At 48.2% G+C, this 21,139-nt stretch overlaps 1 protein-coding gene across 1 annotated transcript; it reads left to right on the top strand.

Moving 5' to 3' along the window:
• The first annotated feature begins 4,354 nt into the window (after nucleotides 1-4,354).
• Nucleotides 4,355-10,950, top strand: OCSTAMP (osteoclast stimulatory transmembrane protein). Its single transcript, XM_014943689.1, has 3 exons — nucleotides 4,355-4,461; nucleotides 5,413-6,457; nucleotides 7,459-10,950. Exons 2-3 carry the CDS (start codon nucleotides 5,414-5,416, stop codon nucleotides 7,798-7,800), a joined length of 1,386 nt encoding a protein of 461 aa, XP_014799175.1. The 5' UTR covers nucleotides 4,355-4,461; nucleotide 5,413; the 3' UTR covers nucleotides 7,801-10,950.
• Nucleotides 10,951-21,139: the final 10,189 nt, after the last annotated feature.

Genomic DNA, 21,139 nt, shown 5'->3' with positions numbered 1-21,139 from the left:
GCTTGGATCATCCAATTTCAGGGCTCAAAAGGTAACATCCAGTTCGGCTCCGTTGCAGATGTGAGGGTACTACTTACAGGCTCAGCTCTGGCTTGGTGCATCCCAGTTGAAGCCAGGAGAGTGGTATTACTTGGGCATGAAAGCACAACTGAGACCACACAGTTTGTGTAGAAGTCTCCAAAAAATCACTCCCATCATCCTGGCCCACCTGTGGCACTGTCTCTGAGAGATAAGAAGGTATTCCATGAATGCAGCCAGGGAAGGTCTATTATCTCTGTGTCGGACATGGGACATTGAGGCAGAGAGGGGACCAGTGACTTGCCCAAGGTCACACAATGGGACCTTGGCAGACCTGGGAAAGGTGTGAGGAGCACCTGGATCCTAAATCTCTACTTTAGTCAAAGACCTGGCTTCTGCCAGCTTTATCAGCAGCCTTTGTGTTTCCCAGGGCTCCCCAGAGGATCTGGTTTAAGGCATGTGGATGACAGCGTTACCTAATTCTGCTTTTTTCATATCCAGGCATCTGTGAGAGCAGGACTAGTCTGGTATGCTTGATTTTTTATTTTTTTTTTTTAAGATTTAGTATTTCTGAGGTTCAAGAGTGAACTAGCCTGCATGAATAATTTCTAATTCCATTTGCTGCTAGTAGTACTAAAATTTGCCAAAAGCAGCTTTTTATGGTAAGTCAATCCCATTATTCTTGAAGGGTCTGTGATGTGAGTGGAGATATGAAAATTCCCAGGAAAGAGAACTTCAAGTGCTGTACTAACCTTCTGTGACTTCGACTATGTTATTTTAAAGGAACTTTGCACGCCTATGCACCATTTCTCTAGGAATGTAAAAATCCAACAACCATCACAAAAGCCATTCACATTAGCAGCCTGCTTGTGAATTTTAATTAACAGGAAATGCCACTCACGCATTGAAATTCAACATCCAGAATATCTCTGCTTTACTCCTTTGATGTTCCCCATCCAATCCCCAACCAACATCCACATGTTCTCCTGAGACACTTGGAGGAAAATCATCCTGGTTTATTTACAGTAGGAAAGCATTTTGTAGTATCCTTTATCCCAGAGGCGTTCGAGTTGCTTTACAAACTGTTGACAGAGAAGAGCTGCCGTAGGGTCTCTGCAGCGGTGAGTGATTCTGGGGCTGTGCTCAACCGGTTTGCACCCAGCAGTGATGCTGGAAGTTCAGGAGAGAAAGGGAAAGATTCCTGAAACAAGTAAAAGGCCAGCCTGATCGAGGGAATTCAGCTATTACAGGTTAGATAGCCTTGGCTCCCTCATCACATTTATCCCTCATCAGTCACTGAAAGGATACTCCTGGAATTTTTCTATATTTCTATAGTGGAAACATAAGAAGACATGACCTGGCTCTGTGTCACCATAAATTTTTCATTTGCATGTGATTTTAACAGGCAAAGAATCACCACTAATGGGCAAATCTTTCCCACAGCCTCAATTTCTTGAACTGGCTAAATAACGTGATCAACAGGTGCTGATGATACTACCATGGAGAAGTTAAATGGTGCTTTTTTTAGCTCTCTGACCATCTTCTTTACCCAGTCATTTTCTTAAGCCGTATAGTTCATGTACCCCACTCTCTACCTGTGCTACAGCTGCTCCTTTACGTGGCACCCCTGTCATCACCACCACCACCCTGGCACTGCAGGTTGAACTTGCAGGTGTTTTGGCAAGAGACTCTTGTTTGGACTGTCTGGAGACCCAGTCTGTGAGCACAGCAGTCTGCAAAGCAGGCATGGATGTAAAATCTCTGTCCTGGTAGGTGCAAGCTCAGTCACCATCCCTAATCAGTGCTAAGCCAGGCTGTGCTTCCTGGCTGCAATACCAATGAAACCCTCTGTCGTCTTCGTATAGTTACGGCTTGATGGTCTCTTCTCTTCTCCTACTGTAATGCTAAAAAGTCTAAATCAGGGATGTTAGAAAATTTTAGAGCTTGAGTTCTATAAAGACTGGAGCTTGTCAAGAAAGCAAAGCCCCTTTATACCACGCTGGAGCTGGGTCACAAGATCCTCAGTGACACGGGGTGGGAAAATGCACCTTGGAGTGTCCCGAGGGGACATCCCCATCAGTGGCTCACCAGCTTTCTGTTTCTTCTTCACTTCCTCAGTTTTCCTTAAAACTCTCCCACCCACAGATTTCTTTCGTTTCTGAGCTGAAATGAGCACAGACCTCGAGGTACTTTAGCAGAATGTGGCCGCAAGATGTCACAGTTGCTTTGCTGAGATGTATGGTCCTGCCATCTCCTGCTCCCCAGCCTTCGCCCACGGTTCTTCACGTAGCTGTATGAATGCACACACACTGTTAATGGATTTTTATTTTTTTTTTTGCAAAGCAAGCTTTTTTTCATTTTGTGCTGGGGAAAGTTAGGACTGGATGGTTCTAGTTCATTTAAAGGTTATGAGTATAAAATTATTATTGGGGTCTAAAATAGAAGATATCCTACATTTAGGATAGTCCCGCCTGCAGGGTTCAACTTTGAGTTGAGCCAGAGAAAATCAAGGTTTGACTTTGCATACAAACCCTTTGTGCTGCCTGGAGTTACTGGCCAAGCACAGCTCCCACACAGACTTCAGCTCCCCTTTGCCAGATGATGCAGCAGGATCAGAAAACACTCATTGCTGTGTTGTGGACTTGAGATTTTTTTTGTTCTCTATTGGTTGAATGTGTTTTTTTTTTCTGGCTCAGAAAGCTACCTGCTTACCTGGATGGGGTCCCAGGGCTGATGAAATCAGTTAGCTTAGAAATACAGTGAAAAAGAAGTTTAATCTCAGAATAGTGACTAAGGAGAACCTGATGAGTTTTGCAGAATATAGCTATGGGCCTTTTGGGGTTGTCCTTTATAGTCTGCAAATTGAATTCGAGACCTAATTCATGGCCTGTGCAAGCAATTGCTATGGATGCTCCAAACAAATGGCACTTTCTTTCCCGCCCGCCCGGCTGGTGCCTCTTCCCAGCTGGAGCCAGTCAGATTTTCTCATTCGGTGTCTGTGCTCCAGGACACCAGGAGGAAAACTTTGCTCTGCCAGCCGTGTGGGAAAAAGAAAAACTCCAGCAATAAAGCAGAGTTGTTGGGTGGAGCAGAAAGAACCTTGTCTGGTACCTGCAGGAGGGGCTGAGGAAGCCGGTGGAGGTTTGCTCTGCTCGTTCGTGCTCGTCATCGCTCGTCCTCCCACGACTGTGGCTGCCGTGGGGTCTGGCCACGTCCCCTGGGGAAGGTGCTGCTCTCCCACCGCTTGCTGGAGAGCAGAGCCCCATGTGCTCCGTCCCTGGGGGTTGCAGGGACAGGGCTGACCTCCAGCCCTTTGCCCTCTCCTGCCCAGGAGAGCATGAGAACATCCCGGGGGCCAGGTGGTTCCCACCCAGCAGGAGGGCTCGGCCTGGGAGAGTGGGTCCCTGTAAGGAGTGGGCTCAGCAGGGACTGGGTGACCTGTGTCACCTTTGCCCACCAGCAGTGGCTTAGTGTGAAAGCACCTGGCAAAGGGTGAGGTTTGGTGGGGGCCGGGGAAGGCTCCCATAACCCCCAAGCTCAGTGCTAAGGGGTAGGCAGCGGTGGTCCAGCTGATTGGAGGAGGGGGAATCTTCTTCTTTGGAAACATAAATGAGGAGCAAACACCACGGGTTGGTCCTTTTCTCCCAGTGAGTGCGTTTGGTGCCCTGCACATCCCAGGGGTCAGGAGAATCAGTCTGGGCTTGCGTGTCTGGGAGCTTCTCAGTGCTTTGGTAATCCTGCTGGTGGCAGGGCTTTCTTTGCGGTGGACTTCTGGCTCTGAGGGACTGGGAAAGGTTCAAGTTTGAAGCTTCGTCTTCCTCTGCCAGGACTATGAGGTGAGCCTTTGAGCAGTTTGTGTACCCTGCCCAGGAGCTCACAGTTTCAGCAAGGAGCAGCAGCCTCCCAGAACAGAAGAACAATTATCAGCACATGGTTTGCTGGATCCTACCATGCCCTTTGCGCTACGGTCAATGGCTGGAAGAGTAAAAGCTCCCTGTCTCTCAGAGAGATCTCAACCTTGCTGCTTGCTGGTGGGCAGTGGGATGAGAAGTCAGCTGGGATGAGACAGCTGATTTCCCCACAAAGAATGGTGACACCCCACGTTCCATGTGATGCTTGTTCCCTCTTCGTCAGGGAGGGACTCATTTTTTTTGTGGCTATGTGTCATGAAAATAAGCCTTCTCACAACAGTAAGACCAGAAGAAGTGTAAAGCCCAAGCAGTGCTATGCATCCCAGCTCTGTCCTGTAGTGGGGTTATTCCCCAGGCTTCACACGCCAGGTTTGCCCACTCACTTTAGGAATTGCCAGCATTGCTGTTCTGAATAAACAGCTTGCTTTTTTTTTTTTGAGTCCTGGCTCTCAGCTGCCTTGATTTTCTATCCCACTTCTCCCAGCAGCTGCACCCAGGATCCTTTCTCAGAGCAATAAGGCACTGGAGCAAGGTGAGTTTTTGAGAAATACTGGGGCACTTCTCTGCTGCTGGGTATGTAGTGTCTGCTTTAACCCCTCTCCTTCCCTCTGTGTTGATAGCTGCTGAATGGCCTTTTTCCACTGAAAAACCTCCTTTTCTAGTCAAGATTCTCCTGCAAAGGAGAACTGAGGCTGCTGTTGGGCAGGGGGAGACAGGGATCGCCTGGCTGGGTTTGGTCCTGGGGAGAGGCTCCTTCCCCCCACCAGGTTTTCTGGTCTCTGGAGAGTCACTCCAGATGGGAGGCCTGAGAAATGATATTCCTTCCTGAATGTTTGTTTTCATTAGACGTTTAAATAGCTTCATGGGACATTTCATCCTGTCTGCAGTGGCCAAATTCTTATCCTTGGAGATTTCCTCTGCTGCTGGAGCTTCAGTGTGAAATGGTTTTGTCTAATCAGTTCTGTATTTGTCACCCTTAAACCTGCAGGTCTTTGTTTGGTCTCCTCTGAAGAGGCAGGGAGACCAGAAACTCCCACTTAACTGCCTCTTACCCTTTGAACACCTTGTAATTAGAAAGCTGATCTAATGATTTCCACAGCAGCTGGGAGCCTCCTCTTTCTCCCTCCAGCATCCTCTAAATAACCACTAAAACCACTTTTAGCCACCGCTAAGGAGTAGTGAATAACTCTGAATAACTTTATTATGATTTTTACAGAATAATACAATGCTTTCCTGTGGAGCAGTTGCATTGTACTTGATATTTGATCTTTCAAGAAATGCCTTGAACTTCCCTGTCCTGCATGCTTCCCGGGAAGATCTCAGTCCCAGCTATCCAGGTTAGCAGAAAGGTAGAGAAGAGCGAGACTGGAGGCGCTCAGAGAAGGACCTTAGAAAGCCCCATGAGTGATCATCTTGAGAAAGCCCCCCAACTAGCATTTCTGTACTTCCTCTGCTAATACCCACATACTTGTTCTTTGTGCAGGATGAGAGCCCGTGCCTACTGTGAAGAATTTCTGTTCCCAAAGGTGCGCAGGACCGTGACAGACCTATGGTTGGTTTACTCCAAGCCTGTCCCAGCAAATGGCAGAGAGCTGTGGACCTTGTTCCTGCAGTGTTCCTGCATCACGGCGGTGATAGGAGGCCTCTTTTACAACTGGATGTTTGCTTCCTTGGAGTACCCCTGGCACCTCTCTGTTGCAATGGCCGTCTCCTTCAGTCTGCTCCTTCTCCTGACCCTTTTCTTGGTGCATCCTGCCCGTTGTGTCTTCAGTATGATCATGCCCACGCTAGGTACCAAACAAGGCCGGAAACTTCTCTTGTCGACCTGCATCATGATTGTGGTGGTTAACGTACTACCCAACATCATAAGCAACATTAAGACCATACTGCAGGTTATTATGTGCATCTGCAGGAATTCCTCTGACAGTCTTTTGAACTCAACTGCTCTGCTAGGGACAGCTTCCTGGGAGTTTGGGGGTGCAATCCAAGAAACCAGTAATGCCATTAATATTTATCAGCCTATGAATGGACATTTTCAGTTTTCATCACTTCAGAACAGCTCCTTGATTTACCAGCAAATGCACCTTGCTGGTGAGAAGATTAGGAGGGACTTTTTGGCTGTTGAGGTCCTGGTCAAAGACTCTGTACGAATAGGCAACAAGCTGGTTGCTGGCTTCTCCATGCTTTATCTCTGTTTTGAGTCCGCCTGGTATTTGAAAAATTATCTCACCAACCTTCGCTTTGACAATTTTTACATCACCGAGAAGCTGGAGCGTTTAGCTGCAGACAGAAAAGCAGCTCATCTGCTGATGGGCCCACCCAAAAACCTAATTCGACCAACAGGCATGAAGATGTCCCGGGAAGAAGTGATGCTGTGTCTCATGCAAGCCATGCTCCTCACCGTGGCCCTGATGCTGATGCTGGTGGTTGTGGCCATGGACCACTTTGCGTTCAGCGTGGCAGACACCGCCGAAAAAAAGGCAGCTCAGTTCTCTGTGGTGCCCGTCACTCTCAGCATCAAATACAAGGTAAGTGCTGGGGTCCCCTCTCCTTCCCTGTACGGGGACCCTGCTGTGTGTCACATTGTAGGAGGCAGCGGTGGGGATTGCAGTCTTTGTGGCCTTATTTATATGGTCCTGACTTGCCTCCCCAGCAGCCAGCTGGGCAAGTAACAGGCTTGGGAAGGAGGAAATAGAGGCACAACCTCAGTTGCTCCTTCCAGTGCATCAAATAGCAGCATCTGCCTGCTCCAGATTACAGCTTTTTGGGAGTAAGGAGGGGAGCAAATAGTGCTTTATGGTGCAAAGGTGCTGCTAGCACGTGGCAGCCAGATGTCCCCGTGTCTCCAGGTCCCTTCCCTAGGCAGGGTGGAGGAACCATCCACCCATCACAGCACAAAAGGAAGGGGGGGGGGCAGATGAATATACGTCTCAGCTGTGATGATCTCGCCTCATCTTACTGCACTGGCTGTTCTTTAATGAGAAAGCCCTGCCCATTGGCTTTGTTGTCACCCTGTGTAATCCTTTTCACAAGTCCCCCTGGTTTCTATCTAATTTAATATCCTTTATCTGGACTAGTTCTGGTTTATTTTTTTAGCTTTCCTCTTCTACCATGCAGCCTGCCTCCCTCCCCAGCCCCAGGGTTACTTAGTTCAGAAACCTGCTTATGATGAATTTACAGTAAAATAATCAGGCCTTAGAAAAAAACTCAAATATATAAATATGCAGCCTCTGTCTGTATTATGTGTTTCATTGCAAATCTCACACAGCTGATACCTGTTATGATCTCTGTAACAGCAGGTGAAGATGACAGACGGGGCTGGGTCTCACTGTGCCGAGGACTCGGTGCCTACACATCACGCTGTTATTCTCGCTCAGCCTGAGGTGTATATGCATTTCAACATCCTTCTCTTAATGCACCCAAACAAGCTCTAATGGTGCTTACACCCCCCCAGGCTGATGTTTTTGTAGTAACCAATTGATTTTGTTTTGTTCATACCCCATTTAACTTTGAACTCTCTTTATTTCAGGCAAAAATAGGGATCCTGAGCTCTGTTTTGAAACTTCTTCGGCTTCCTCGTGAAGAGGTACCACTCAAGGACTTTCAAAAAAGCTACCACCATTATCTGACCTTCAGCTCTGCCCACTGCAGTATCAGCCCCCCGACACCTCCCAACCCCTCTGTGCTGCTCGTCGTGGGGCTGCTCTTCTGCATCCTCTACGTCACCGTATTCCTGGGAACCTACGCACGCCGCCTGTGCCGAAAAATCGCAGGCTCCTTCTTTGAGAGCTGGGAGGAGAAGCGAGCTCTTTACCTCTACAAGAAGCTGTCCAGGAAGCACAAGGAGGGAAAAAACAGCGTGAGAAACTAAGGGTACTTTTGGAAACACAGGGGATGCCTGAGACCTGTGGCAGTGGCTGGGCACAGGCTTCTGCAATGGGATCATGTATTTAATTTTCCAGAGTTAGAGAAGTGCATGGAGTCTGAGGAAAAATATTTACCAAATATAAAGAAAAAGGCAGAGAAATATCATATTTTGCATTAACTTGAGAAAAATGGGCTAAATTTACTTCCTTTTTTTTTTTCTTTTTTCAAACCTAGAAGGTCTGGAGTCAGCTGTTCCAGGAGTGGTGGGAGATAGCTCATATGACTGGGAGGATATCCACAGCATTAGGCAAGGCTAACTGGGAAATATGTGCAAGTCAGGGTGGGGGAAGAGCTCATTTGTCCCCCCCACCACATCCATGCTGGAAGAAGTATACACATCCTTTTTTCTCAAGTTATCCCTTCAGGCAGTAAGAAAGGAAACTCATTTGAGCTGATCAATTTAGTTTTCAGGGAGTTTTTCTTTCAGGTTTCAGGCACAGAAGCCTGTGCAGACTGGCTAAATATTAGCCTTTAGAAGACAGTTTATTCACCGAAGAAAGAGTCATTTCAACCAGCTGATATGAATTCAAGACCAATATGACCATGAGATGCACATCCTGGGCATGAGTGGTGGTGGAAATCAGCACATGAGGACTTTATGAAATCACGTCTCAAGGGCTCTTCAAAATAAGATACAAATAGAATAGCTGAAGTACCGCAGAAGAGGGTGAGACCAGCCAGTAAAGGTCAATTTGGGTCTCAGTCTCTTTTACCAAGTAACAAAGCAAGCGGAAACAACCTCAAGTTGTGCCAAGGCATTGGATATTAGGAAAAATTTCTTCACTGAAAGGGTTGTCCAGCACTGGAGCAGGCTGCTCAAGGAAGTGGTGGAGTCGCCATCCCTGGAGGTATTTAAAAGACATGTAGATGTGGCATTTAGGGTCATGGTTCAGTGGTAACTTGTCAGTGTTAGGTTTAAGGTTGGACTCGATGATCTTAAAGGTCTTTTCCAACCTAAATGATTTTATGCTTATTTGATTCTAATTTAGGCCAACATGCTGGAAGACTTCAAAAGTGATAGACAGAAACTGGACTTTGCAGGGAACAGGGAGGTAGCAGGGCCTGGAGAGCTGGACTTACATGAACCAGGAGCTGGGTTTATGTTTTGGGTTGTTTCAAACTGAGAAACTATGGTGTTGTATCCAAAATGCCAAAAAAACATCGCTGGGGCAGCACCTGAACATGTTGCTTTTGAAAGGGAGGCAGATGGGACACCTCTGTCAGGGCAAGAGTCAGACGAGGGGGAGCTAAATCAGTGCTAGGTTAAAAACAAAGCAACTTCGAAGCTTCGTTTCTTCAAAGCATCTCTATTATTTTCCTCCCTTCTCCCATTAGAGTCTTCATTAAGGTAATTATTTCTCATAATGCACCTCAATGAGATTAAATTACAGAAGTGAAGTGGCAGCTGCAGCCGGATGCACTGAATTCTCTCAGCTTCTGAGGTGCTTGAAACAAAGTAGGTCTGGATTATTTTTTTTAAAAGGGTCTATCTAACAAAACCCCAGTGCATTCATCTCCCCAGGTTTCTTAATTCCCTGCTGTTATGATGATTAATCCAAACACTTTTCTGCCTCTACAGCAACTAGGGAGCTTTTTCATGAGGTTTCTGTAGAAATGCTCTGTTGTTGTTTGGGGAAAGCAAATAGATTTCCACATGCTCATTGAGTAGCCACAATTATTGGGATCCAGGGGTTAAAATAGCTGGGAGGAGAACAGAGGAGCCCTTCAGCCAGCAAACCATCCCAGCAGCATGTTTCTTTCCACCAAGTGCACATTTAAAAAAAGGTTTTCCTTAGAAAGATTTGTCGTTTTGGCAAGAGACTTGCATTTGTCTTTAAGAAATAATTTTTTTTTATGGCCAGCACCATTTGTGAAACCCTCCTGAGCAGTGTCGAATTCCTCTCCTTGCCTTCCAAAGGAGATCTTCAGAGCAGATTTGGTCAGAGGGAGAGGAGGCTGAAATGGTGAAGTTCTGGGGACCATCAAGGGACAAGCTTTGCTTTAGAGATGAGCCCTCCAGGGTCAGCTGGGGGTTTGGAGCAGATGAGATCACAGACATGGACTAAGAGGGCTAAGTACCGCCCTGAGTGTCCCATTGCATCCTTCAGACAGGTGCTGCCCAGCTCCCAGCCAGGGCAGCTGAGCAGTGTGTGAAGCAGCTGCTGAAACATGACTTTTCAGCCTCAAAAATCATATTTATTAGGAAAAGTGACCCCAGTCCAGTGCTGTTCTTCCCATGTTCTTGAGAGTCTCCTTCATTTCCCAGTGAATTTTAACCACTAAAGACTAATCCTGGGAACTTTGCACTTCTAGATTATAAAATTGAGCATCAGACAAGCCTTGATTAGCATAATTACATCTGCTTGAAAGGATAATAATCAGTGTGAGGTACTGCCACTCTGCAGAGTCACAGCCCTCATAAGCCCTTCATGAAGCAGAGACACGCTCCCATTTCCATTTTCCAGAAGAAAGACTAAGGATGAGATGGGTAAGTCCTTGGTGGGTATCACACCACTTCTAGTGGGTTTAGTGACAGGGAGCCATGGGCAGCAGAGCCCCTGTTGCCTGCCTGGATCTAGGGGATGATTCTACTGCCCTTGTTTGCCCTCTTCTGCCCTAGGAACCAGTGGATTGTGCCCCACGTGCCATCTATCTCCTCAGCCTTGTGATCCTCACATATGAATTTTCTCTTTAGAATTTGGGTTTGGAAGGTGAACATCTTGCAAAGCACTGGCGAGGAAGTGAAGGTTGGGTGGTAGCCCAAAACTTGGCTTTTGTCATTGCAGTTCTGAGGTTTTTTTTCTTGGAAAGGATGGTGACAAACGTTGTGAAGTGTTACACTGTGCCCATGCTGAGAAGTGTCATCTCACTGGAGTCAGAAGGTTGTGGGGTTTTTTTTTAATTGTAGGAGGGAAGAAGTCACTTTGATACCCATTATGGTTATTTCAGAGGTGAAGCTGTACTGATGTTAAAATATGTGTATGCTGAAGGCTGATATACCTGAATGTCACTGAACCAATGCACGTGAAAAGGTGTTAACACAAGAGTACTGTTGCTTGAGTTGATGTCATCAAATATAGATATGTATGATACATACCTGAGTGAAGAATCTCTTTTGAGGAGAAAAGGGATGTTGAAAGCTGGCTCTTTGCCATTACACCACTTAACCCAGAGCCCCAGGTTTTCATGTAAGAAACTACCCCCAGGTAACGGTGGTAAATATGACACTTGAGTGGGAGACTGAGGGAAGAAGAGCTCCGAGTGGTTTCCAGCCTGAGGAACCAGCAAGGAGAGTCCTGGGGAAACCACAGGTATGGAGTTAAACCTAAAGAGATGTGTGCCAGAGGTGAGACGTGGGGCAGCCTGCACGAGGCGAGCAGAGGAGACTTGCCAGTGTGGCTGGAAGGAACTTAGTCCCTGCAGTAGCTTGGTCACCTCCGGGGGGTGTCAGCAGGACCACAAGAACAAAAATGGAAAGGGAGGCCCCAAGGAGCAGAGGATGCTCTGATGGTTCCTACTTTGGCAGGAACAGCTTGTGAAGCACGTCAGCCACGTCGTCCCTGGTGCCAAATTGGGCTGCGATGCTTTCCCTGGGCAGGACGGCTGGTGGAACTGGAGCTGCTGGAAATTGCTTTGCTCTCCTGTGAGGTGTTGTTCCTCAGCAAGACAAAGGCATAACAAAATAGAAAATGTTACCCATTACAGAGCCAGACTACGTGCTCGAGGGGTAAGCTGCCTTGGCAGAGTTGGCTTAATGGTGCAACAGAGAAATACTGAACAGATTTAACCAGCGAGCAAAGTTAATTTATTCACATATTTTTATTAAGTAGGGCTAATTTCCGAGCCTCATTATTTGCTGAGGGATTTTCGTCCCTCAAAGTCACTTCACGCTTCCACCCTCGCTTCTGCTCATCGCGGCTCTCATCGCCTTCGTTTTCACTCAGCACCACCCTCCAGTCTCACGGGTAGGAGGAAGCAGGGACCGAGGCTTTGTCCTGTGTTGCTTCCACATGGGAGCTCCTGATGCTGTGCCTGGAGCCCACGGGGCAGGTCCTGCACGTTCACCTCCTCCACAGGCATGTCCAACTCCTCCTTGCTGGGCAATGCTGCTCCTACGCTAGCACAGCGCCTCATTTACTGCCCCCAACAGCTTTCTGTAGGGCAGGATTTCATCGCATCTGGCTTCTAGTTTTGGAAATTCATGAAGCTGAAATTTCAGGGTCAGACATTTGCGTGCAATGAGGCAGAGACAGGGCTGGGGGTCGGGGAGCATTTGGTGGTGGGTGCCAAACTCATTGGTGCCAATGCTGGGCCACATCCTTGCTGATGCCAGCCTTGACCCTGCTGTCATTGCTTGTCATTGTGACTCAAACCTGCTTCAGTTGCCACCAGAGGAAATGTTGCCATTGATTTTGGGCCAGCCAGAACAGCTTGCTGTATCCACAGTCACCCTTCCCTGCTGTTGCTGTTCCAGAGCTGGATGCTGCAATAACCCATCAAGGGTATATGGTTGCTGTATCCACAGTCACCCTTCCCTGCTGTTGCTGTTCCAGAGCTGGATGCTGCAATAACCCATCGAGGATATATGGGAACCAGAGGGGTTTTCTGGAGGGCCAGGTAGGAAAGGGGACTCGCAAATGCAATGGCTCCAGCAGCTCTCGCTGGTTTTGTGGTGTATTTTTGTGGATTTTTCATAGATAAAATCTATGCTAAGTTCCTGCTTACAGCTGTCTGGCAGGCAAGAATGAATGGCCTTAATATACCGAGGAGCAAATGTAAACTATTCAGCTAAGACCGTGCTCTGTGAATGATCTCATCCATAGCCACAAATCTGCATCTACCAGAGCAACCAACCAACTGAAAATCTCTCTCCAGAAGTATTTCCTGATTTTTAAGCGAATTCCATTTTTATTGCACTTATCCTATCTATAGTATTTGCACTGTAATTACAATGAAGCAGCAACAATTACAGGCACCAAAATTAATAAAATGAAATATCAATAAACCTAAATAAAAACAAATAAAAGCTATTTCATAGCATTGTGCATGCCCTCTCATGGATGCATGACCTTGCTCACAGTGCCACGCAGCATACCCAGGAGCATCCGTGAGGACATGGAGCACCCCTCTTTGCAGGAAGCCCCATTGCCAGGGTGTGAGGTACTGCTGGGGATGGAGTTATGGGGTGGGTGAGGTGATGTGGCCCCTCTTGAGCTGCCCATGGCTGTGAGCTTGCTGCACGCTCGCCGGCAAACAAGAGGCAAATGGCTCCTCCTGCCTGTCTGTGTGACCATGGCTACAGGCCCCTGTGGTCTGAGATATGGCTGTTTCCTATGCTCAGGGAGAGGATTTCCCTGCACAGTACCCTCTGGCAACAAGTGTGGCACTGAAGCACGCTGCAAGCTTCATTTACAGAGCAGAGCCTCCAGAAAGCACCAGAAGAAGATGAACTGACTAGGTCTCAGTTTCCCAGGCTTGCTGTTGTCCATCGCTCTACCTAGTGCTGAAGGAAACTCTGCTGTTGCAAGTGTCCAGAACCAGATTTGTACTATGGTCAAAAGTGTCAAATGAAGCATGACTTCAATGAAGGAAAGCAAGAAAATGCCAATGTGAAGCCTTCTAGAGGAGGAGATCTTCTCGTTCTTTGGTCTGACCAGTGAAACCTCTTGCTTTGCAGAAGCTGACGCCGTGACTGGCCACAAAGAAGTGCTTTCTGCATCACCACACTGCTCGTTGCAGTAAGGCTGGTGGCACAGGGCCAGCTGGCCTCAGGTGCTGCCAGCAGCATTGGTGTCCAGTGGGAGACGGTCCCATCTGCAGCTTCCATAGAAATATGCAAAACCTCCAAGCAGTGATTGAGTAATGATGCTCTCCATGCATCTGCATTCCCAATTACCACTGAGATGGGAAGCTCAAGACTTCATCAAGCTGTGCCTGGCACAGGCAGGGAACGGCTGACTTAGCATTTATTTAAGGGAGAACTTTGTGCATGAGAAGCCCCATTTGAAGGCAGCTCCACCATGCTGAACACTGCGTGGCCACCAGCAAGGGCAGCTCTGGCCCAAGGCATTTACCTTTAAGACAAGGACAGACGAGATGAGGAGATTCCTCAAAGCCTTAAAGAAGTTGGTGAGGAGAAAAGCCTCTTTTCAACAGGGTTTTCCCCTCCTTCTCCACAAGGACAGACTACTCCAGGGCCTTGGCTGGGCTGTGAGACATTGGTGCCAAAACAAGAGGTAGGAAAAAGAGGTAAGATTATCTGTAGAGGTAAAAGCTGATAAAGTGCAAAGCTTGCCAGAAGCTGATTTGAAACAGCAAAGAGATGTCAGCACCATGTTATCCTGAACAGATGCCTACTGCTGTTAAAAAGTGGCTGTTTCCTGACTTGGGACTGAAAGCAGAAATTCATAAACCCCAGGACCATGGTGCTCCTGCAGTGTCTGGGGCCTGCCCTGGCTGGCAGATGTGACCCAGGATTATCAGGACCAGTAGCTGATGACCAGGCATCCCATCACTCCTAACAAGATACCTGATAACTACCTTGAAGCAACTGCCAGGAGATGTGATGTGAATTGGGAGCTGCCACCACAGCTGGTTCTTGTTCTTTTGAGCAAATTCTTTTAGAGACCAACATTTTTTCCAAGGAGAAACCAAAATGAGTTGGAGACGTGATACAGCTGCAGAGAGAAAGGGAGTGATTTGCAATTCATAGGGAGAACTTCCCTAGTCCTGGCTCTTTCGAATGCAGATTGTCAGGGTTCCACTCTGAACTCAATGCCTCATATTTTGCAACGGAAAATTTCCAAATTAGTTGCAACAGGCCTTCAGCCTACAAGAAGAGGAGTAAAAATGAGGAAGAAGCAACAATGGCTATCCCAGAAGACTGCTAAAAGCCAAGATGTCGTTACACAAGCCAGTCCTTCAGGCACCTTTCTCAGACCCCTAATTTCCAGCACCCTGTGCACATAGAATCCTAGAATGGATCAGTGATTTCCGAAGGCAGTGGGAGATTTGATCACCAGCTCACTCTTCAGGCACTCAGAGAATCCCCAAGATGTGTGATTTCAGCCAGCAACTCCATTGGTTCATGAGCAACATGAGTCATCATGACACGTTGAGGAGATGCTGGTGGAATCGAGTTAGTCAGAGAACTGTCTCCATGACTTTGCAACCCTTCCCAAGGACCAGAGCAGAGTAGTTCTGGGTTTCTTTGCAGAAGCAACTGAGGAAATGAAATCACCAGAAGAGATGTTTTCAACATACAAAAATAAGATGGAAAAAAGTGTTACGTTTCCACATATTTCTCATTTATATGCTGTTCCAGTCGAACCTTCTGTAATTCCTCATCCTACCTGGAAATAGCTGGGGACATGCTTTCATATCTGAGAAGGGAGAGAAGCCAATTCTGTAAATTTATTTCCCAAGAGATTTAATAAAGAAAAAACCCCACAAAAACTGAAACGACCAAGTTCAAAGGCTGAAATCTTCCTCTTGCATTAGCTGGAAATATGCCGTGGCTGTTCAGACAATAAAGAGGGAACTCTGCGAATTACAGGAAGGAGGAGGTCGTAGCCAAGGGCTGGGCTGAGTCACTTTTTCCTTTTACCAGGGGACAGAAAAAATTACTCCCTGTGCCCGATGCTTCATGCTCTGTGCTCCCAGGGCATCAGCAATGCCAGGTTCACAACCCCAGTATGTGGGTGTGTAGGGTGGGGGGAACTTTGGTCCCTTCTAGCCTTTTCCTAATGAAAAGGTGGCTAAAAACAATGTACTTTCTCAGGAGCAGCAGATGCTGCATGGGAGGTCCTGGGCTCTGTGGGAGCTTTCTCTGGTATTGAAACAAATTCATCTTAGAGCAGGGAGAGCTTTTTTCTCTGGCTGGACACTGCCGTGAGCAGTGTCTGCAGGAAAAATTGAAAAATGATCAAACCCTGCAATCAGCTGAAACTCTTTGAAACCCCTTATTGGGTGGAGGAGGCTGCCTAGCAGCAAGAGCTGCTGCAATTGCACCTGCTGTGCTTTGGGATGAACCACACTGGCAGAATTAGTGGGTCAGGCAGGATCTGTGCAGCACCGAGGCGTGAAGGCAGGTTGGAGACACTTGTCTGTGGGGAGCATCTGTGACAGCAGGACCAGAGAGGTGAGCTTCATCCAGAGGTTTTCCGGCACTTTCATGTCCTAGACAGTTAGACAGGGCACAGTGATGGATTTCAGTGATGGAGAACTTCATGGTCACCAGTTCAAGTGAGTTTCTGGATACTTGCATTGGCGCTGACTGAGGATTCAGAGCATTTTGCCATCCCCATGGTAAATGTACTGTCATTGCCTGGGCACTTCTGCTGGGAAAGGCAAAGGACACACTGCTCAGCATGACTGCCCGGTCTCAGCGTGACCCCTGGAGCTGGACACCAAGTGAGGGTGGCCTCATGTTCCCTGATGCAGGTTGTGGCTCTGCACGCCGGCTGGAAGGGGAGCAGGAGCAGAGCTAAAGGCTGCTGTGCCTCTCCTGAGCTGCATTCATCAGGTGTGCAGCACGGTGCTGTACCAAGTGCTTGTTGTTACAGTCTTACGGGGTTGACATTTATATGTCACAGAATCAGAAATAACCTGTAATTACAGCCTAATTATTCTGCCAGGCTTTTGTTCTTTCATAACATTGCATGCAGTGCTTTTGTCTCCCCTCCGTGTTATCGCTGCTATTACCCCCGCAGGATGTCCCTCCAGCACCTCATCCACTCTAATTACTGGTTTTGGGAACTAACTATTTCCGTCCTTACCCCAGGAGTTTCCCATCTTGCGTCTTGCCCTCGGGAGGAGCACTGGGGTGGGTGATTCAGGTCGGATGTGACGCCACCAGTGCCCAAAAGGCACATGGGAAGATGTGTCAATTTTCAGGCTGAGCACAGCCTCAAACCTTGCTGGTTTTGGCAAAGGCTCAGCGTTGGTTACCCCAACCACAGTTTTCTCTCACAGCTATTGATTTCCACGCTGAGTGGGAGAACTGGGAAAGATGGGGACTCTCGGGGCTTCCCCTTCATTGTGCTGCCCTGAAAGCCTCCACCAGCTCCTCCGGCTTCTTGCTTGCCCAGCCAGAGCTCCTGGTGGACTGGGCACACTGGAGCAAGCAGCAGAGCTTACTGGTGGCAGCAAGAGTCCAATATAGGAAGGACATGGACCTGATGGAGAGGGTCCAGAGGAGGGCCACAAGGATGATCAGGGGGATGGAGCACCTCTGCTACGAGGACAGGCTGAGGGAGCTGGGGTTGTTCAGCCTGGAGAAGAGGAGGCTCCGGGGAGACCTAATAGCAGCCTTCCAGTACCTGAAGGGAGCCTACAGGAAGGCTGGGGAGAACCTGTTTAGAAAGGCCTGCAGTGACAGGACGAGGGGCAATGGCTTCAAGCTGGAGGGGAACAGATTTAGACTGGAGATTAGGAGAGGGTTCTTCACTGTGGGGGTGGTGGAGCACTGGAACAGGTTGCCCAGGGAGGTGGTTGAGGCCCCTTCCCTGGAGATATTCAAGGTGAGGCTCGACGAGGCCCTGGGCAACCTGGTCTAGTTGGGGGTGTCCCTGCTGACTGCAGGGAGGTCGGACTAGATGACCTTTGGAGGTCCTTTCTGGCCTGGACAACTCTATGACTCTATGACTCTAAGAGTTGTGAACCCCGACTCGGTGCTGTGGATGATTCATTGAGCCCTGGAGGGGCCATGGGGTGTGCAGGTGATGCCAGGGGTGCTGGGTCCTCAGAAGTAGAAGTTATTGGACTCCTTCTTCCGTGGCTGAATCCCCTCCAGATGCCTGCAGTCGGCCTGGAGCTGGTGATGTGGGGCAGAGCAGGGAATCCCTTGACACACAGGGTGACAACGCTGTTTTCACTGGCTTCATAAAGACACATTGTGCCTCCCACTTGCTTGGCTTTATTCAAGCCAAACCCCTACAGTCATGGGGGTTTAAGCGATGGGAAAGTGGCACCCCATGACCTGCACAAAGCATCCCTTTCCACCCTGTTGTGTTCTGCAGCGCTGCATAAATCCCCAGCAGTTTGGTTCATTGCACTTCTCAAATCAGTCCAATGCATATTACTGCAGAGTGGGGTTTTTTACTATTCAGGCTGCATATCTAAGAGCTCAGCCCTTCCAGGAGCTACTTGGAAGAGAGTCTGAAGGATGTACCTATTAAAATGTTAATAGGGACAGTTCACAAATGAGCTGTACTCAGAAACGATGACTTAATTTGGGATGCTCCTGGCTGTACGAGGCAGCTGCTGGATGTGGGGGACTGAGCCTGTGGCACAGGGAGGCAACATCCGTCACACACACTTATGGCTCCAAGAAGAGCAGCCTCATTCCTCCTTTGTTATTAAAAATTTATCCCCAAACTGACCTCCTCATGCTCCCCTGCATCAGCAAACAACTGCTGCATTGGTCCCTCTGTGCAATATTTTGATTAAAAGCCAACAGCATAACGCTGGCCAGGAGAAGGCGATGCAGTTGCTGCTCCGAGGGGTAGCAGGCTACCTCCTTCCTTCGGCCTCCGGGTTTTGCAATGGCAATGTGGAGACATATTTCTGGGGAAAAATCAGCAAATATCACCTATTAGTATATTAAAAATTCTTGCCTTTTTATTGTTCAGAGGAACCAAGCCTTAGCGTTGTTGGCAGGACGGCTCTTGAAGGCTGCACCCCATCACTTGTGCCACCAATGGGACAATGGACCCTGACAGCAGCTCTCTGCTTCAGAAATTCAGGTATTTACACCGGAGCTTGCGATATCCGTTTGCATCTGTTTGCTAATCTCTGCACAGTGAGTGGCTTTTTGCTTGAGGACTCAGGCTCTGAACGCAGCAGGGATGCAGGGGAGGGGAGGACGGATTTTTTCCCCCCAGTTTGTGAAAGTGACCTCACTTCGCTGTCTTTAAAAGCTCAGATTATACTTATTAGCTGAATAAAAATCACCAAGTTGCTCTACGCCCTGAAGGCATTGCCGAGACCTGGTACACCATAGATTTAACAACATATCTTTAGAAGAGATTATACAAACCAGAAAGAAAACTACTCAAAAGCCAGGAGGCAACTCTGTGCCGGCCAGGCAGGGGAGAGAGGAGCCTGAGACAACCCTCAGAGCTGCCTGTGTCACTGCGTCTGGAAATAACAAACCATCCCTGCCCTCATCTGGGGCTGTGGAAACATCATTTCTCCATGACAGAGTTGCCCTGAGCTTGGTGCTACAATGGAAGGAGCTCCTTAAGCCTGGCACCACCAGGCAGGTTTTCTCATCCATCCATCCACCAGGCACCTCCTGCCCTCCCCTGGGAGGTGCTGCCTGTCCCATTCCTGGATCTAAGAATCTAAAGATATTCTTTGTTGTTTTCAAGCCTGAATTAGTTTTTCATTCACAGAAATTCTGTATCACTGCCTTCCTCTTAATCTTTTTCCATTCCCTCAGCTGCCTTTTCGTCCACGAGGTTTTCCATAGTGACCATATGCTGTTCCCTTCCACACCCCTGGCACAGATGTGAAGAACCCCAGGTCCATGAGCTGGTCCCCGTGGAGCTCTTCAGGAGCTGCATCCCGCCAGGGATGGTTCCCTGCTCACAAGAATCATTAGAAAGCCACCAGATAGTTCATCTTTGAGTGTGTAGCGTGTGTCCAGGTTGATTTTACATCTTCTTAATTCCTTGACAGCTGCCTCTTTGCTTGGGTTTGAGCTCTGAGGGCATTAACCCATAAAGCCCCAAAGTGATTTGCTTCTTGGCTGTGACCCTGGAACAGGTGAAGGCAATTTTGACAGAACATCTCCCTCCTTTGCCTTTCTGAGCGAGCAATAACTGTTGCATTTAGCAGACTGACTCATCCCTGTCTCTAATAGCAGTTGTCAGCCCTCAGGTTGCCCTGCAGAGCCACCGAGCACCTTCCTGCCCGCTCCAAGATGAGCTGCACAGATGAGGGGGGGGGGATGAAATCACTTTCCCATGATCTCTCACAATTCAGCAGTTCCCCAGGGCCCAAAATCCTGTAACCCAGCTCCAAGCAAAGCCACTCGTGGCCTCTCGTGATTCAGCGTCTCCACGTTCACCGGCACCGTGCGGATGCAGCCTCTGTGTCCCAGCTCTAACAGCAGAAGTTTTATGGGTTTAATATTTGTATGTTATGAAGCACCAGAGAATGGCAAGGTGTTTATCACAGATTTGGGTAAGAGGATTGCTTTCTCCCAGCATTGTTTATTAAATATGCGAAGCCTCAGAGGTCTTTTCTGTCCATGGGACTAAATGAGCTGCCTGGTGAGACTGAGAGAGAGGGATGAGCTGCATGAGGAGAACGGGGAGATGCTGAACCTGGTGCTGAACATCCCAAGCACCCAGCCCGAGCACAGTGCTATTGTCCCAGCCACAGGCTGCACAGCCACCCCCCCAGGGAATGGAACCCCCAGGGAAATGAATCACAGAATCACAGAATCTTAGTGGTTGGAAGGGACCTCTGAGATCATCGAGTCCAACCACATAAAAAAACACACAAAAAAACCCCCACCAACAAACCCAAAAACACCACCCACCAACTAAACCCCACAACCACAACCCCACACACAACACCCCACCACAAACCAATAATCTCGGGCACTAGAGTATGCCCTGCCGAGCCATGTCTACAGGTGTCGTAAATACCTCCAGGGATGGTGATTCCACCACCTCCCTGGGCAGGCTGAAGACCTCTCCTTCCTGGCATTTCAGGCAGTGGGTGATGGCAAATATTCACAGGGGGTGGCAGCTTGAGGCAATGCCAGCAGAGAAGGAAATACAGAAGTATGTTAAAAGAACTTAACATCAAATGTTAGTTAAAAGAATCGATATCTTTGGCCACCAAAATATTTGGATTTAAGTCAAGATGGAAGAAAATATTTTATATAAGCGTCAAAAAAGTTAGCTTGAGAAATCTTTACTCTCAGCTGGTTGGCATCATCTGACACTCCTCAGTCGTGTCCTGAATGTTATAGGACTGAAGGCTACTGAAGGAGCCTATAATGGGAAATCTTAATCAGTCTTCAGAGCAAACATTACTATTTTGACAATGCATGGGAAATCTCACCCAGGTGTGTGCACTGGGCATAGATCAGCACCCTCAGCCCCAGCCTTGTGATGGGCACCGAGATGAGCTCAGGGGCTCAGGCGGGAGGAGCTGCTTCAGCTGGATGATGTAAGGCTGTTGTTATTGCTGTGCTAATAACTGCCGAATTGTCAGTGCCACAAAGAAAAGCGTTGAGGGAAATAATTATCTGTAACGATCCTACA

Source organism: Calidris pugnax, unplaced genomic scaffold (genome assembly GCF_001431845.1).
Source record: "Calidris pugnax isolate Ruff unplaced genomic scaffold, ASM143184v1 scaffold118, whole genome shotgun sequence".
In the NCBI taxonomy this organism is placed as follows: Eukaryota; Metazoa; Chordata; class Aves; order Charadriiformes; family Scolopacidae; genus Calidris; species Calidris pugnax.
This window is presented reverse-complemented; position numbering and strand designations above follow the sequence as displayed.